The 19912-nt window shown below is 41.7% G+C and overlaps 1 protein-coding gene across 1 annotated transcript in view; it reads right to left on the bottom strand.

Moving 5' to 3' along the window:
* The window catches only part of cntn5 (contactin 5), a 100895-nt gene that overhangs the window by 54980 nt on the left and 26003 nt on the right, over positions 1–19912 (bottom strand). The window contains exons 2-5 of the mRNA XM_062386787.1: positions 19470–19588; positions 6139–6348; positions 335–458; positions 65–240 (exon numbers count right to left, since the gene is read on the bottom strand). Of these exons, the coding sequence (XP_062242771.1) occupies positions 65–240; positions 335–458; positions 6139–6348; positions 19470–19524 (565 nt within the window). The 5' untranslated portion in view covers positions 19525–19588. The remainder of the gene's footprint in view (positions 1–64; positions 241–334; positions 459–6138; positions 6349–19469; positions 19589–19912) is intronic.

Raw genomic sequence — 19912 nt, forward strand, 5'->3', positions numbered from 1 at the left:
TACTGAGACCTTTTGTGAGCAGAATTGTAAAAGATGGTTGAATAAGTAAAAAGGTCGAACTTACATGCGAACTGCAGCAGAGCGTCTCGACTTAAAACGCTCCCGAAGCGGTTTTCTGCTCTACACTGGTACTTCCCGTAGTCAGAGATCTCACTCGCGTTGGTGATGATCAGGTTTCCGTCGATGAAGCTGTAGCGGTAATCCGCCTCCTCCACCACATCCGTCCCGTTGATGAACCAACTGAAGAGCACGGGACAAAACAAGGGATGTCAGAGACAAGTAATGGATGAAGGTGAGATTACATTTAAGGGGATGGAAGGAAAACCAGTCCCACCTGTACGTGGGCGGCGGGTTTCCCCGTGCGTCACATTGCATCACCACTTTCTTCTCGGTAGAATCCAGAGGAAAAATGACATCATCCGGCTCCAGGATAAAAAAAGGCCCGAACTCTTCACTTTCTGTGAGAGAGAGAAAAACAGAGATGAAGATGAGGATGATGAGCACTTCCTCACGCCAACTTCCGAGTGATGGAACTGTTAAAAAGCACAAACTGAACTATACCAGCAACAGGCAGCCGTGTTCCTCTGGCCAAACGCTGACACTTGACATATTGTATAACTGATGCAGCTGCTCGGCAGAAAGAAGGTATTAAGAAAAATCCTTGGAGTGAGAAATGTGGAAAAATGTGTTTAGAATGAGAAACCTTGAGGCTGGAGCCACTCTGAAGTAGGTTTTACAATTTAATGAGTTGGAAGTGACCCTTTGTATTCATACAAATAACCTGGTGGGATGTAATACATATAATAAAAATGTCACACGCTATAATTCAATCACTTTAACAGCTTCTGGGGTTGAAGTCATTCTTGTTTCTTTGTTTTCTTCAGCTGAGGTTGTTCACACAGACTGAATAGGCAGCTCCCAAAAGTGAAGCCAAAGCCTCTTGATCGCCTCCTAGTGGCTGGCTACGGTATAGGTTAAAACAAATCCTGCCTCCTCTATGTTAATGGCTAGGACATGGAGCAAGTGAATATGTCAAACATAACCTTTGTTTTATTATCTACATTGTATTTATTACTACACATATTTTGTTGTACTTTATATGCAATTTAGAGCGCAGGTTAACATTATATATATATATAGATACATAGGAAGCTAGTTAAGTATAAGATTATTATTAATTAACGATGTATGTAGAAGGGGGAGATTAAATAAATCTGAACGTCTTCTCGCTCCTGTTTGAAGACGTAGATTAAGTGATTTTTTTGTCATCACTTTTTTCTAACTATAATTTGTCTCGAAATGAATAGAGATGAATGTTTGAAAAAAGTCAATGTTTCCTTCTTGAAGACGGTTTCTGTCATTTCAGCCTGATGTGTTCTCACACGTTCAAGCTTCGGTCTCAGTCCGTTGTTTGATGCTGTGTAAACAGCGTGAAACGTGATAGACAAGCGACACTGACTCACGCAGGAGGATTTCTTGACGGTTCCACATCTGCAGTCTCCGAGGTCTGTTTCCCACTTTGATCTGAATTCATTTCTGACATTAAAACAACAGAATCCAGTGGAACCAAAATCAAGGAGGTGATTTTTTTTTACGTTAACAAGCTTTTTACAAGCAAAATTACCAGAAATATAGAAGTCTGTGTTCAAAATGCTGTCCACAAAAAAAATGTCCCATCTGGAATTCAGACACTTAATTCTGTGAAACAAATAGAGATTATAATTATAGCTCATCTATAAAATGGCATTAATTGCAATAAACAAAGAATTAATTAAACCGTTTTCATTATCATTTCCAGAACTTCTTTAAAATGTGTAGGACTTTTTGATCTCATCCTTCACATAGTCGCTGACTCCACCATCCTTCGCTTCCGAGCTAAATCAATATTGCACATGTAACAACATAAAAAATGCATAAATAAGATTTATATTGCTGCTCACGTCACAGCAGAGTGCTGGTATCCCCAAAGTATAAAAATCTGACAGTGCAGATGATCTGTCATCAAATGTGCGGTTCTCTTTGAGTCGTACAAAGCTTTGATTGTTTTTCCCATGGCTGGCAGAGCGAGCTACACTTGAGGCCCTCGTGAAAATAGGTTGCGATTCATTATCCGAAGTTCGAGACAACAATCGTGGTTGAAAATGTGGAATCAGAGCCTGAGTAGAAAGTCGGCTTTAATGGAGGTTTGGTGTTTTTAGAGGAGATAAATCATGCAGATGCTCAGATGAAAGATTTGCAGAGATATTTATAAATCACTAACGTCACCAGTCAGTTTCTTACATCAATATGAGTCGAGACACTATATAAGAAATGTTATTAATGACAGAAACAGCAACATATGGATCCCAGACGAAGCGAGTAAATCAGATTACATAAATATAAAATGAAAAGAGGTTGATCTAAAAATAAACATAATGGATCCCAGAGGAAGCGAGTAAATCTGATTAAATAACTTTAAATTGAAACATAATGGGATTTGCTTAATGTCCAGCGATAAATTCTATACAACGGGACATGAGGTCGTGTTACGCAGAAATTAAATTAATGCCAGAAGTATTTAACATTGGAGTATTATTTCTTTTTTCCAGTAAGGAGTCCATCTAAAGCTTGAATTACAAATGCTTATGCATTGTCAAATTTACGAAATGCTATTCAATACGTACACGACAACACTCAGCCCACAGCTTCCTGATCTAACAGGCTCCTGTTGGTGATATGAATTGTCTCCTGTAAAAATGTGAACTCTCCACGGCACAAATACCCCCCCACCCCCCCCCCACAAATCAACGTGCTCTCTCGCTTAATGTCGTCTGCTTGACAGTCTCTGCTGCAATTCTCATCTGTTCCCTCGCAGCGCTCTGCTCTTTGATCAGGCCGCCTGCTCACACACAAGTGGATGCACTCACTGCAGATAGCTCCCTACGTATAGTGCACCTCGGAATTCAAGACTTTTCAAAGACGGAGGAGGACTGCTCTGTTCTCCGAGACTTTCTCTGATAATGAATTTATGAAAAACCGGGTAAACACACGGTCTTTGTGTTAACACAGCAAAGTAAACACATTTCTTACGCTGTGAAATATAGAAATCCATGTTTAAAGAGTTGTAGTACAGGGCCAGTCACCGATGTTGAGCAACCTCCTTCTTTCTATTTAGGAATGATCTAAAGATAGATAAGAATCATGGCTTCTTTCTCTGGGCTTGTATAATCACCCTTTGTCAGCAATTTACTGCTCCACAGGGAAATAAAGAGCTCTTGAAGAAAAATAGTCTAATCAGTGGAGGAATATGAATCAATATGAAGTTGGAAATATTGCTGTGACTATAAACCTTGCAGTGTTACTGGTGTGCAAACAAGAAGGAAGCAAAGACGTGTCTCTACATCCATCCATACCATTACTCCTCAGTGCTGGCATGCAGCAGCAACCTTGTGGAGTGGGGCCGGGTGTGTGATGAAATGATTTCTATTTCAAATGAAAACAGAACATTTCTGGTTTCGTGTTTCAGCTGAAACAAGCTAGAAATGAAATTGGACAATATTATGGCCGAGCAGTGAATCCTCCCGAGGGGATTCTCCTGGTGTCTGCTGGACATAAGGACACGTCATCAACTGCAAGGAATGCAAATCATTAAATATGACTGTATACAATGACTGTGTTCATTCTCCAAATGTGTCTTTTGTCCCCTAAAATTGAGAGATGATGCCCAAAAAGGGACACAACTCCCCCGGTGTCCATCTAATGTGGACAGAGACACTCTCAGCTCATAGTTATTGTTTTGTTTTTATTCCCTTGTGTTTTAACAAAGAGCCAACATAACAAAAAGAGAGTGCCCTCGTCCTTCCTGACTGCTCTGCACTGTAATTATGGTCCAAAGTGGAGCCTGACCTGAACCAGAACATAATACATATTATACTGCAGAGAGTCGTAAAATGTTCCACTCAGGCTCACAGGTGAAACTAACCTTGACTTTGACTGACTTTAAAATATTCAATAAATGGACAAATGAACCGGAAATGTCTTGTTCTATTATGCACAGCAAATAAAGATTGAAGACGCGTCTCCTCTTCCTCCCGTTGCACAGAAATGAAGCTGAACCATCTCACATAAGAGCGCTGCCGCTGTCATTAGGAGGCAGAGTCTGTAGAGTGGTGGTTGTGGTGTGGAGAAGCAGTGAAGATACAGGCGCTCGACCAATTAAAAGTTTTATAGGATCCAAAAACGAATTAGAACTAAACACGGCGGAAGAATTGCACCTTCTTCCGACTTTTTAGTTTGTTCCACGTCCAATCTGCTAACACGGAGGAGACAGGGTTTATGACCTTCACTGATCAAGATGGTTGTGTTTAAAACTGTATATAAAAATGGACGACACTTCTCCACTTGCTCTCACTTTCCAGAAAAGTTTTACATGTATTTTGACTAGTTTCGCACCATCAATGTCACTGGAAAGTCAGGCTCATGAACCGTCCTGCAGCCATCCACCAGGGGGCGATGAAGATGTTTGGGCCATCCCATTTGAGGAAGTGTCATCGTCCATCTTTATATTCACAAGTTTATGATCCGACATGAAAGAAAAGTGCCTCAACACAATCAAGGAGAGTTTTCCTGTATGCTTCGGGGCCGCTATAGCTCAGCGACTGGAACTGGGCCCATTTACATGTTTGTGACCATATGAAAACATTAAAGAGATGGATGGAGACCATATGTCTGTGTGTGTGTGTGTGTGTGTTTCCCTCTCACACACCCACAAGCTTAGAAGTTGTTTAAATCCCTCAACTTCAAGTGCCGTGGCCATCTGTCAGTCACACAGCCAAAAGCAATATCCCCCTTTAAGCCAGCAAAGGTGCAGCACTTTTTTTGGCATCCATTTCATTCAGTGAACATCAATCCAGTGCATCGGTACAATGCTCGTGTCATCGCACACAATGGAGCCATTACTCTCACCTTGGTAGTAGAGATGTACAGTAAGTTATCGTACAGCCACGTTGTGAAAACGTCAGAAATAATGCGACGGGGAAGTGAGAAAAAAGACGGAAAATCATTGGCGGAGACGCACAAAGAAAGAAACACACATAAAAGATCAGGTAAAAAAAGAAGTAACGCACAAAGAAGACGAAGAAAGAGAAGAGTTGTTATTCCTGCTTTCTGCTCGTGTTTAATGTGACAATCTTCATTCATTGTAAGTACCACCATGCAGCGAGGGCCTCTTTACCCATTCAGCTGCTTCCTTCATATTTCCTTTAATGAGGCACTCCAGATGCAAAAGGCATGACGTGATTAATCATAAATTAAAGCATCAATGTGCCGTCATATCCTCTGAAATTATTCACACTGTACGTCGGGCCAGCGAGTGACCCATGTAGATTCATGGCAGCCTGTTTGCTGTGTTTCAGGTCTTAAATCTTCCCTTTTGACAAAGTTATCCATCACATCTATAGCGTGTGTGCTGACAGGAACACAGAGAGAGGTGGATATTGCCATGATCCCACTTCAATTTCACAGAGGGCACGACCCCGGTCACTGCAGACCGTACCACGGCGATGATGGACAGGTGAGATTCGTTTCTACACCGAATCTGAGCGGTGCAGGAAGCCTGCACGTCTGAAGTGACACCAGAGAGACGGCCGAGTGCTGAGGGAGACGGGAGAGTGAGGACACACCAATCACGTTCAGGGGAGTTTACTCAAGCTCTGGAGTGTCCAGCCTCTGGTTCAGCTGGTCAGGTGAGGATAAAGTCATCTGAACTCATGTGGCACCTCCTGTTTGCACTAAGACCACCGGACGGCACAAGGAGACAGATGGTGCCACCAAAAGTACACACACCGAAAAACTCTATTTACAGATAATCATATTTATTTATGCCGCCTCATCTCCCAGTTTTCAGAACTAATGAACACCACAGAGTGTGAATTAAGTCAAAGTGTACACAAGCAGTTGTTATCCTCGGCTTAAATTGTCGGTGTAATTCAGGCGAGGAAGAAAATCACAACATTCAGGAGCTATTTGTGAGGTGGCGTGACTTTCTAGTACAGTTTGTTTGGGATTGTGAACTTGAACATCAAAGCTAAACTTTTTCATGTTATTTCTCTTCAGACGAGAGTTTTAAAAAACAAGGTTTGACTCCAGCGTTAGTTGTACCTTCACTCTGGTAGTCCTCCTGAGAGCTGAGCAGACTCAGGGCTGACAGGGGGTGACTGGAGAAAGGAGGCCAGTCAGGAGTCACCAGGCCGCCGCCGCCGTGCTGTCGAGGTCGGCTGCGCGAGTTGAGCCCTGATGAAGAGCTGTCTTGTTTCATTCGTAGTAGAGCGGCGTATGAAATCGGCCGCGCTGCAGCAGCTCCGGCAAATTCTGCAGGAAAAGAAAAAGGGCAAAGAGTTAAATCATTTATTGACTTTTGATGTGAAACTGATCCTAACTTCTCCACGATGACATATGTGATGATACGTATGTTCAACCAATGTCGAAATGGAGGGAAACAAATCTGACATATGTTGATTTTATTCTTTAAAATTTACACAGTAGACTCGTTTCCCCTCAAATTACAGTATGAGGAATGACATGACACAGATTACAGTTTCCTACAAGACATCCAACGAGTGCACCCGGCAGAACGAGGAGGTGTCACCGGTCGGAGACAGCTCCGAGTGAAATAGGTGGAAGGAAAACCTTGAGTGCATTTCGTTCAGTCTGCAGAAGAAATACACAAACTGTCTGAGAAACATGAGCAGAGTGTCTGTGATGCAATAGGTGTGTCGGGACGCTTTGGCAACAAGGTGCAGATTCGGGAGGTCTGACGCCCGAGTGCCCGAAACAACCAGGACCTGCAGCTTCGTCTGTGGGAAACCTTATTGTTTCTATTTTAGAACAACGCTGGCAGCCCCCCCCCCCCCCCCCCCTTTGACTTCCCGCTGTCACTCTTTCTCTGCAGCAGCATCTATCAGCCATTAGAGGCACTCTGCACAGGCAAATATGTGACGCCTTGGGTCAAAGCTTGCACTTCTTACGGATACGTTGCATACTCGGGGAAAATCGCTGTCGTCAAAGTTTAAAATTGAATAAAACGGTAAGTGTCAGAGAGGCGGAGAGAGAGAAACTGCTCCCTTTCAAAGTAAAAGAGTCCGTGGGGGGTTCAGAATAATATCCTCACTAGAAAGAGTAAACTGCAGTTGAGGCTGTCACCAGTCGTTTCTGTCACCGCAGCCTTCCACTTACGTTTTGAGGAATTCAATCTACTTCATGGGGGAGTAATTTGCTATAGTGTTGACTTTTACTACGCTATAAATATCACAACGCAAGATTACACACACCTAGTTTCCCCCCCAGTGACAGCTGATTGTCCGTACATGTTTCCCAAAGCAGCTGTACAATCAAACAAACGGATGAGATTCATGGTAATATGGAAGCATAGCCGTGCAGGTATGGCGCTAAAAAAAAACTTAAAAATGCCAAAAAGATTGGAAGCCCAGCAAGACTCTAATCAGAGCTCTGCAAAAATTGGGTGTAGTGGGAGTGTTTTGCACTACATGATAAAGTGCCATGAAAGAACTGAGAAATAATGATGTGCCTCTGGGGACTTGTCATCTGCAAAAACACTGCTATCTGCAAATGGAGAGTGGGCAATTACTGTGTCACATATTCCGGGGGAGAGGCAGGATGTGGAACTCCGTCTGGAATTAAAGGTATTGTGAGTTGGTAATAATTGATAAGCAAAGCAATTAGCAGCCGGTCGCTCGTCAGTTAAATCGTTTATCTGGCGGAGAATCAGCTCCGTGGAGGTGTAAACTAAATATCTCACTTCTGATTCCCAAAGAACAAAGCCTCTCAAAATGGACCTTTTAAAGCTGGAACAGTTAACGCACCTATTTGGGGTAGTAGCCTATGATTTAATAACATTCAATTTGTGGCTATTTTTGTACATTTTTTGTGACGTTTAACATCCATTTAATGTGCAATAGAAATCTTATTTTTGATTGTCAGAAGTGAAACAATGGTTTTGAAGCTCAATTGATTTTCTAACATCTGATTAGCATTAGAAGGTGCTTAGGAATTTTATATTATTTCTCATAGATGTTATATATTTGAAAGAACTTTTTTATTTCTGAGGTCAGTGCCTCATCTTTCAATCCATTGTGTCCTATTGATGATGTTTTATTGATTTGTCTGATTTGTGAATTTTTTATTAATTATTTACTTTCATTGTTTTGTAAATCCAGTTCCTGTAAACATATGTTTTTCTCTTTACAAACAGTAAATTAAAGAATGTAATAAATGTCTTCCATAGATATAATTCTCATTTAACCAATCAAAGCTGAGCGTCGACTACCTGGTGACAAACCCCTTGCTCTGCGTATCATCACAGACGATCTTTTTCAATTATCAATTTGCTCCAATTAATTCTGCTGTATTGGTAAATAAATCCTGGATCATTAAAACATAAAACTTCAAAAGACCATTATTTAAAACTTAAACCTGATTTTACAGCTTGTTGCTCTTTTAAAATAGTTATATTTTAATTTATAAAGAATAACCATTGTTCTGCAAATCAGTGGAGCTCCTTAGCAGCAGCAGAACTTAGCTGCATGTGGAACCTTCACGCTTCACCTCCGAGTCATTATTAACATTCATGTGGATGTCTTTATCAACAATGCAATCGTTGAAGTCATGTTGAATTACATTTTTATTTGTCTCTGCTGATACTTGAGGATTTGTGTCTCTGGACATGTGTGTTTTAATTTCCAGCCAACAGCAAGAACCATACACTCATTGAGGTATGAGGTGAAGTTTCAGGGACGAATCATCACAGACATGAATGATGAAGAAAGTGGAAACCGTTTCTTTGATGCATTGACTTGGTCGAATGTGTTTGACAAAGACGTGGACATTTGGACTGTTGACTCCGTCTCAGACTGATTATGTCTCTAAAGAATGTCTCTTTAAGAACAGAATCTGGAACTTTTCACCCGACGGCACCGAGCTGTCAGCAGTTTGTTCTCCAACCAGATTGTTTCCTATATCTATATTCGACTGAGCACAACTCGGCGTCTCCGTGACTGACACCTGTGCTGTGACAATTTGCCGAGCACTGGAGAAAAGCAGAGCGGTGACAAGGAAACAGCTTGTTGGAGAAGAAGTGGATTTCCTGTCTAAAGACGACATCTGCTCAAACTTGCTTTTTTAATAAAGGCTCAAAACACTGACAAGACAAACGCCTAACTTGGCTTTTAGTAGATGTAGACGTATCATGTCAGCGCCACTCAGGAGACTTCTGTCACTTAAGACTTAAATTCATGTTTGATGATAATGACTGTGATTGTGCATTTGGTTGTATAGTAATAAATGGAAACCATAGTTTACAGAACCAAAGCAACCTCCCGCTTTGTGACAAACTATATACATAGAGAGAACTTTAATTTTAATAATCAAAGTACTTGATAGTACAATGCTGTTCAATACATTCTTTGTGATGTTGTACTAAATGTACTTCAGCTCTATGTCCCTTTAGTAATACACAAGCAAGACATAAACAAATAACGGTGCTTTTTTCTCTTTCCTCTTGTGTGTTATACCGTTTTTTTTTGTGTATGTAAAAAGCAGTTTGAGGAAAGTGATGTGTTTCTGATCATTAAAGCACCTGAAACTTTAAAAGTAAGAAGTGAATATGAGTTTGCCAAACATCCATCCTTATGCTAGTGAAGAATGACAAATAGGTAACAAGGATATTCTGTCAAAAAGAGAGTTTTCATTTCACAAACTGCTTCTGTCAATAGCGAGTCACGAGAAGCCCGATTCCCTTTCCCCGTGAAAATAACATTTCCGACTGACAAAATCCTGACAAATGCAGCACACACCAAAAAAGGAAAAAAGTCCCTTTTGTTTGTCTGACTACTGAAGCTGACAGGCACTTGCTTTTGTCAGCCGTCACCTTCATCTGATAAATGCAATGACCCTTCCAGATCCCTCTGATCTCTATCTTTCCCAGGAAGAGAAATCCGAAACACTCATTGTGGTTGAGAGGGCCGGGCCGGCAGTGTCTCAGCGAGCTCCGGGGCGATGACACCCGCGGCAGGTCTTAACACCGCGATCGAGATAACGTCAACAAAGGAGACAATGGCCATTTGATAGTTGAACAAAGAATGAAACAGCCAAACGCTGATGTTACCTTGTCCTTCCTATCATATGTGTGGCACACTGTGGGTCGATGGAAATCACCTCTTGGTGTGTTACATACATTCTGCATTAAACTTTAATGCCTGCCTCGTGTTTTCCTCTCTAAGTCAAGGTACCGTTAATATCAATGTGTGTCCAGAGAGATTTGAAATACATGTTTTGGCAGGAAAAGCCGAAACCTGCAAGATGGCGAAACCCATACCTGAGATATTTCGGCTTCATTCTTGTACAGAGTGACAAAAAGATGCTTTATCCATCTCTATAGTCTTTTGTCCACATTCATAGTATATGAAGACTTGGAATAACTTTAAAAGGTTTAGATGTTTTGTTTTTATGCTTGTGAATTCTGGCGTTATGATGGATATAGTGTTTCATGAGCTCCCTTGACCTTTGACCCCTGCATGCTAATCCATTCATCCTCAAGCCAAAGTGCAGATACAGTACGTGCCAGATATAATGAAATTCCCCGCAGGCGTTCCCCGATATATTGCGTTTACAAGAATGCGATGGATGTGAGGTCACGGCGACCTTGACGTTTGACAACCAAAATCGAATCAGTTCATCTTCGGGTCCAAGTGGACGCTGGGGCCAAATCTGAATAAATTCCCCCGAGGCGTTTCTGAGATATCACAGTGGCGATGACGGGCGTGATGGACGGACGACCTGGAGACATATCGCTGTCGCCAGCGCGGAGACGTTATAAAGTTCAACTCATTATGCAGCTTGTCCAACTGGGAGAGGGAAAGAGCTCAGAACAACGGAGGTAAAGGTGAGGCTACAGGAGGAAGACGGAGGGATGATGGGGGGGAAAGGCAGATGGGCGCGACTAATAACCTCACCTGCTTTGTCTCAGATCTACTTCTACTGGGTCATTGTGCTGCTGCTGCTGCTGCACAGGAGACAAGTGAGCAGGAGTCTCGGGCTTCTCTCCCCGGCAGCCTCCAGACGGAGCGGTGAGAATTAATTAGAATCACATACAGCAAGTAGGTGAGACGCTCGTGGGGGCTCAAGTGGATGGACATGATTAGCCATAGCCTGCAAGATTAATGAAGACCTTCATAGGGAGATTATATTGACTGAAGCTGATTAGGCTTGAGACCATTTATTCAGTGGAATATCATTACAGATAGAGCAATCCATACATCATATGCAACCTCACCTCACCTCCTCCATCACTACGCGGACTACTTACCAAAAACCAGTCCCCCCCCCCCTCCCTGATCCCTTGTACGCTGGGAGGGTTTGTGAGTTCCTTCAACCTTGCCAGAGCAATGATGGAGCTGGCGTGTGTTTGCATGATGTGTGGTATTAATTCTATCCAGGCTTTTAGTTTGAAATCGAATCTCTGTCCAGCCCTGCTTAACGCCCCTTGTTAGACGTATCACACAATTCGTTGTACATGTTTTTTGCGTTTAAATTATCCAGCATATTACAACAAACTTTTTCCAATTGGCTTGAGGGGATCTGGCTCATGATGGGAAGGTTCTGTTTCATAAAATGTTGGCGTCGCCACACAACCCCGCGTTTTATGTACTTGTGTACTCTGAAATTTCAAATCCCCAGGTGCTAATCACAGCCTTGATCACTGAACGTACCACACAAGCATGACTGCCAAGACTCGAACGCCGGCTCCAACTTGTCGTGCTAAATAAACAATGACTTTACTGTTTTTTTTTTACTTTTTCGAGCGTTATTTCCTGGCGTGTAAGAGAAGCTGGTTCCCCTGCTGCCAGTTGGAGAAAGTCCACATGCTCCCTGATGGTGGGTCCAAAAATAGACCCCCCCCACACACACACACACACACAGACACTTCTTGTTTTCAGGACGGTTAAGCTCCGCGAAAAAGTAATAACCTGCCGGATCGTGAGAGGTGATTATTGCTTTGTGCTTGCAGGGACAGGCAAATGCCATTTTTAGGTGAGTGGGGATATTGGGAAATTCTGAAAATGCGGTTGACCTCTGGTGGCTCGGGGGTGACTTTTAACAAAGCTCCGTATTTTAATGTTTATTTTTCGAGGTATGCAATCAGAGCAATGAAGTCACTGCATGGTCCGGCACGGCGCAGTGCATGCAAATATTCCATTTCCCCCCCGTACACAACCACGTCTCTGGTGCACGACTCTTTTGCCCTTGGTGAAAATGACTTCATGCATCACTTATACAGCCCGACACATCCATATTCCCTGCAACCACTTTTAATATTGAGATACCTCAGAGTGAGCAGAGACACAGCTGCATTACTATTCCACGCTTAACACTCGGAGGGACATTGTATTTCAATCAGAGGCGGACTGAGGGAGCGGGCGGGGGGGGGGGCCTGCCCAGCTCACTTTTCAACATAAGAGAAACCTCATTGTGCTATAACCTCTCTGCTTCCACGTGATTTAAATATATATTTTTTAGCTCTGGACATTGGAGACAGGTGCGGAGGGAAATGAAACCGAACAGAGGGAACCGTTGTCTTCAAAGTGAGCATTTCCAGGATTATTCAGAGATAACAGTGGGTCAATAATCCATTACACAAGCCATCATGTCAAAAGTGTCATAATAGACAAAGACCGCGTCGCACCCCTTGGGAGAAGCCGCTCACAGCTCCTGCTGCTGATAATATTGAAAAGCTGTTTGAAGTGCAGCACTCCGAGAGAAAATGTGAAAATATTTCTGGTAGTCGTGCTAAAAGCTCGGCTCTCAGCACCGGTTGGACTGAAGTGGGAAAACCTTTCACTTTCACACCATTTCTCTGTGGTCCATCAATTCTGGAGTAACTGTTGAGGAAATGAACGATTCTCCATTTAAAAAAAAAAAAACATAAAGTCCAACACGAGAGACGTTTTCAGTTTATTTATCACATTTTTGAAAATCAACACCTCGATGATATCGGGGCTGCACAACACTAATTCATCTAATGTGATCTCAGTTATTGATACGGCGATGCTCAGCGGTTAATGTGCAGAAACACAAGTTGCTTCAGGAGATCCGATAGTAAGTCCACAGAGAGTCGTCCCTCTAAAGTGGCCGAGCAGGAACGAGTGCAGAACAGTTTCTCCCAAGGCTGAAGAACAAAGCGAGCAAAGAAAAGGAAAGACCTGTCATCGCTCGTTATGAGAAAACAACAGGCCTGAGGACACTACTGATATATAGTGTGTGTCTTCTTCTCAAGGTTTTCGGTTGGTGCCCATAAAATTTCATTTTTCTACCCTGTGCTATATTGCCTTCAACTTTATAAAAGAATAAAACCCAGACCAGAACTGTAGATGTGGACAAATGGAATAAAGCAATATGTACAGGAAATGTTGTGATCATTAAAGTGGACGGGGTTTCATACTGGAACCATAATAACCAGTTTAAATTCAAAATATTCTCGAAGGGCATCGGCCCATCTAAAGCGGTGGTTACTAACCTTTTCAAGCCCAAGGTCACTTTTTAATTTCAATCATAAACCGAGATCTGCAGCTTTAATATCTTCCAAAAGAAAATCCCACTTAGGAGGGTCATATTTAAGAGCATAAAAATACACAACGAAAGACAGTTGTCTATTCAATGCACAATATTCACATTGATATCAATACATATTTACGGCATCTCTTCAGACACAATATTCAGCTTCTGTTCAACAATATGTTCTGCAGAGGAGCTGCTTCAAATAAATACCGACACTATATCTTCCACTCCTGCAAATATTTCACAACAAAATAAAACTTTTACAAACGAACGGAAAGTTTTGCAACAATTTGTGTTTGTGACATAAATTCAACAAATACACATTAAAACTCAGGTGAAAGATCGTTTCCACTATCGAGTGTTTTACACACTGATTTTCATTTCTATAAAGTAATAATGATCCTACAATCAAATAAATGTAAATAGAGAAATCAAAGTGTGTATATATAACTATTATTGTGTGTCTACTGTACTGTGAGTGAGTAAACAAACTGGGCCACCACATAAACCTGAGTTTCTTGATCAGGAATGTACAAAATGCTAATGTGAATAAAATGTGTGACTGTAATTTAATGTTCATTCAGTGGAAATGATTCTGTGACACCGTCATTGCCGAAAGGTTAATGACTTGCAGTTAGTGGCATTTGCATATTATCACATTTGAGTGAACGTAAAAAAAAAAAAACAGTCTTCCTGTTTGCTCTCAAGTCATTAGGACACAAAGTGCACTAAACAGGAGGCTGACTTCTCCAGCTTCCCCTCAGTTTGTCTGGAACACATCTTAACTGGATGTGACGCCGGCAGTTTAAGTATTGTTCCCTCTGATGGAGGAGATGGCAACGCTGGTTAAGACAGAAGCAGACGTGGTCACATATTTCTCTCTAAATGAGAAAAGGAACGTAAAGGTGGAAAGAAAGAAAAATCAATTTCCAAGTTAAGTCTTATTCGGCCCAAAGAGAAAGAGCCTTCACAGTATTTGGGAGAGGCAATTATTGTTGCAAAGCAGGAGTCTGTTAGGCTGAGGTGCCTATAATGAACCAGCAGAATAAATTTCTACCCCAACTGTATCCAGCCGAGGTTCACAGCAACCAAATCCCGAGATCAAAAATCAATGGGCGGAATAGACTGGAACAAATTAACTGCACCAGCCGCTAAGTCCCTGTTTGTAAACTTGATAAACTAGTTGAAGTCTTGGCAACAAAACCAAAAAAAACTCCAGCTTTTCTGGAACTGCTTCTTTTCTAATGTGATGTTTAGTTTGTCTAAAATTAAAATGTACAGCTCATGCCACACATTCCCATAGTTTTTTAAATAAGTTGTTTGTAAAAGTTGACAGTTTAAGTTCTTAATAATTATCTGTAAATACACAAAATATACACTAAATGCAGTACCTTTGATAGTATTTTTTTATTGCCCTTAAAGCAACACTAAGGCTTTGCAGCCACACACACGGTGGTCAATTAATTTAAACTGAACTGAACACACAACTGAACAGTGGATATTGAACTACAGGAGCTGCCTCTGCTCAGAATCCTTCATATTTAATAAAAATGTCCCGGCCAAATATATCAGAGATAAAGAACCTGGTGACTTACTGACTCCCAAGTCTTTTTAACTGCTCCACAGTTCGGCATCACTCTTCAACCTGCTGGACCTGATTCTGTCAGTTGAGAGACTATCAGTCACTTACAGGCTTTTCACAGGAGATCACCCCCCCCCCCCCACCCACCCCCTACCCCCCTCACCAAAGTCACAGAGCAAGAACAAGCAAGTTCCAGGTGAAGAGTGTCCAAGTCAGCGTAACCTTAAATCAAACTATAAAGATGCTATTAGGAGGTAAAGAAGTTGTATTGTTGATTTAACCAACACTCAAAGAGCTTAAAATTACAGTTCACATTCATTCATTCAATCAAACAGCACTTATGTATCGAGCGCTTTGTCGGCCACTTATGAATCTAATTCATTCACTAGAGAAGAGCTCGAGGACACTCCACGAGTATCGACCACAGCAGCTGGGAATCGAACCACCAGAACTCCAAAAGTGCAGTTTGAAAATGATCTATTCAGATCATGTTACCAGCTTTATACAAATATCAAGAGTATATACTGTATCTAGATATAAAATACTGATAACCCACTGTAGAGCTCTATATGTCAGAGGGTGTTCTTCTTCCATCACGTTTTTGTTTCTCATTTCTTGATGTTTGCAACAACAACAACAACAACAACAACAGCAGCAGCGACTGTAGCAGGCTGCAGGTGAAAGTTTTTGTTTTAGCATCCTTGACTGTTTCCCTTGGAGATATTACTCAATCTCAATGACTCGGACTGACTCCTCTTCCATTTCTTTCTCCTTGAATCCCTGAGAGAGGAAGTCAGTGCAGTGTGTGACAAGCACATAATGAAGGTGTCTTGAGTTTCTCCTTGAGGAATTAAATTTTACACCATCATCAGAGCCTTGATCTGCTCGAAGAACTAACATCCTCGGCACTGTCTCGTCCTCTGCTGTGTGGCAAAGAACGAGAGAAAAGTCTTCTGATGGAAAGGTGATGATGGGAGGAGGGAGTTAATTACATATACCCACTGCTGCGTGCTGCTTTTGCATTACTGCAGAACAATGATGAATGTGCAGCAGGCTCAACACTGACAGACCACCGGGACAAATACCTGTTAGTTAACTGAGGTTAGTTAACTCACTCACTCACTGTGACCAACGCCTGCTCAGATCCTTCTCAGACATTCTGCACAGATAGAAATTAGTGTAAGCATCCACCAAGGTGAGACACTTGAAGACAGGGGCAGAATCCACGAAAACAACACCTTGGATCTCCTACGCTGGGTTAATTCATTAAGCCCGGGTGTGACCTCTGCAGACTTCTCCCATTAGTGGCCAGATGAAAAGTGTCACTTGGCATGTGACTGATGAGATACACTGTGATTTGCTTAAATATGCATGGGCAAGGCAGAATGCACTGTGGGTAATGTAGTTGGTCTCTGTTAGTCCTCCTAGGCTGCAAAAAAGTGTTTTTAAGAAGCGTGCAGCCAAATTTGTTTAATTGAGTTAAAGGAACGAGCACAAAGGAAGTCTTTATTTTCTCGCTGCAGTTCTTTAAGACAAAGTAAACAAACATTAGCCATTTCTGTTCTGAAGTAAACAGAGATGCCAGAGAATTTGTAAATAAGAGGAATAGGAACCGGAAGACTATGAATGCTCGGCCCAGTGCGTAGGCTACATACGCAGAGCATGGATCAGCCTTTATAGACAAGTGGCTGATGAACTAAATGACAAAAGCAATATTAAAGCAGATTACAGCAGTGATGAAAATAACAATGAAGAAGGTTCAGACGCTGCCTTATAACCTGCTAACCAAGGAGCAGTCAGTAAAAATGGTCTCAAAGTTTCTCTATTTGCTTCATGGGTGGAAAAATTGTAAATGTTGGCATCTCTGCAGCAATGATAAGGTTTTAGAGTTTTTATTGGGCAACTTTGGGTTAATGTGAATCCATTATCCTTAACTAATGTACTTAAAATCCTACATATTCTCCATTCATCTACAAATACATTCAGCATAGTGTCAGCGGCCTACAGGCTAACTGGCCAAAGCTAGATGATAATCCAGCACGTGGAACCGCCCCATTAAACAGCTGACTTAACGTCTCATTTTCTTTTGCTTTCATCATCGGGCTGCGACCGTAAAAAACAATTATACAGTCGTACAACGTTTCTCTGTGTGTTTGATGTTGTTTCCGGATGGTTTTATGTTGCTGCTGGTAAAGAGCATTGAGTCGATGTGGGGGGGGTGGTTTCCTTTTCAGCAGTAATTTGCTTCATGAGCCAGAACGGCACCGGACTCACCGCCGTCGCTCCTTCGTGAATTCAAAGCTAATTACCGCAACCTAGTGACATAACAAGGGCATGACATGACATGAGACGAAAAACCAGGGCAAAAAAAAAAAAAAGGTGCTATAGGAAGCCTGCTTGGATTTTGTGCTATAAAATCATATATTTTTCTACGTTGTCCTCAATCGCGACCTTTCTGGAATCAAACTGATATAAATCCATCAAAGCAACGGAGAACTTTAAATTCTACTCATCTTTAAATCATCAAAACCAATTAATGGGAATGAATTTGAAGTTGAATGTTGAGTAGAGGTGGAATAAGAAAGATAGATCATCACAGAATTGTGAACAAAGTGGAGATCGAATACTCTTGTTAGAGGAGAACAGGGTGAAAGTGCATTCTAGAGGCAAAGCTGTAACAATATGGGAAACATGCTCCAGATACCAAAACAAGTTCAAGTGTGAAAAAACAAAAATCCAGGGACATGTGCTCTTAAATCCTGAAATGCAACAAATACACAATACAACATTCAAAAGGAATTACCGCAGCAGAGCCACATTACAAACACAAAGTCTGCCTGCCCGTCAGACTTTGTGTACCCAACCCAAACCATTAATTAAGTTTAGATATTTCAAATAAGAGGTCAGTTTATTCAAATAACGCTTGTCTGGGGAGGTTTGCTCTGACAATTTCAGGGGACGAGAGGATTATTTTGTCACAGCAGATGAAGGGCAGTGTTGAAGAGCAATCACCAGAGGCCGGCTGAGCTGCCGAGCATTAACTCCTGAGGACAGTCGGCAGCGTTCTCGGTGACATCAACGGCTCAGCCTGGCTTTTTGGTAAATAGACTTTTTTTCAGGGCGGAGAAAAAATCAAGTGAAGTAGAGAGAAAATCAAGTGAGGTGAAATATATATGTACCTGCTGGTAAAGCTGTGATATATTTAAAAAACATAAAGCAAACTTTAATATACAACAGAGCTTCTGCCGACTTGTATTTATATGCATTGGTTTTATGCTAATGCTGTGATTTGTACATAGAAAACTAAAAAGTCCACAGACGCAGAGGCTGTTGTTCAACTGTCCAATAAAACATGTATGTATATTATGTATTAAGCTTTAACGTCCAATAAAAATCCAAAATTTCTCCTATTGAATGTCCACAGTGTATTCAGAGTCAAACAGCGCCGAGTACCAAGCCTCTGAAGTTAAGAAACAGTTGTTCCCATGTAATAGAAGTGAGGTTGGTGCCCGTGTGTGCGTGTGTTCGACTCCCAGGAACTGAACTGAGGGAGCCACAGAGTGAACCCTCCCCTGGTGGGTTGAAAGGACCATTAAATGAAGAAGCAGCAGAATCCATTAGACCGGCGAACACACGCACTGGGCTTACCGAGGGAGACGACAACTTCAAATTGTGCACTTACTGCTAATCGCACAAGTCAAGATATGCTATGAGGAAAAGCTCTGACACGTTGAGATTCTGATTCTTATAGGTCACTGAAGCCAGAGGGATGCTGAGGTGGTGCCTTGGATAAGCATGTCCACCAAATTGAGTTTTTAAAATGTTTTTATTTAATTCAGTTGGAAAGTATTCATAAGGTTCAACTTTGTCGGCCCAGGAAACCCTGCCAATCAAATTCAATTCCGTTTGATTTGTAAAGTCCCAAATCATAACATGCATTATCTAAAGGACCTTTATACATAGAAGATCCATTTAGGTCACGCAACTATAGAAGATGTTGAAAAACAAAATGGAATCCCAGAGACTCCGAACAGAAATCTTCATTGAGCGTAGCTTCTCAACCTTTCTGCTCAGAAATTAATTCAAAATTCAACATTTCAAATATGTGGATTCCACCCACTCACATCCATAAATGATAATTCTCCCATTTAACCACTGCCGTATCACCACAGGAGGTTTTCCGTGTGCACTTTACCATTTCTCCCCTAATACCAGAAGATTATGACATACAACCACTTCCCACCATTATACTCAAACACCACCTTTTTGAATTTCTTACCTGAAAGGCCACTGATGACTGACAGGAGGAGAAGTGGTTTCCATGCAGACCCCATACTTGTTGACGAGGGTCCCTTCTGCAGGAATGTCAGCAGAGTCGTGTCTTCATTAAAGCTGAGTCTACAAAGAGAGAGGGACACACATCAGCACCGCTGGTAATCATAGACATTAAAAGGTCCAGTGTGGAAGATGTCGGTGAAAGGGATATAGTGGCTGAAATGGAATATAAAATAATCCTAGTCGTGTTTATACTTGTGTGTTTTCATCTAAATTTGTAAGAATTGTCGTTATCTTTGGCCTAGAATGGACCTTTTATATTTAAATACTTTATATTTAAATCAGCAGGGGGTCCTCTCTACGGAGGTGGCCATGTTTTGTTACAGTAGCCCAAACTGGACAAACAAAACACATTTGAGTTTTTAGGACAACTGAAGGCTGCCACAG

This window comes from Platichthys flesus, chromosome 4 (genome assembly GCF_949316205.1).
Source record: "Platichthys flesus chromosome 4, fPlaFle2.1, whole genome shotgun sequence".
NCBI lineage: Eukaryota > Metazoa > Chordata > Actinopteri > Pleuronectiformes > Pleuronectidae > Platichthys > Platichthys flesus.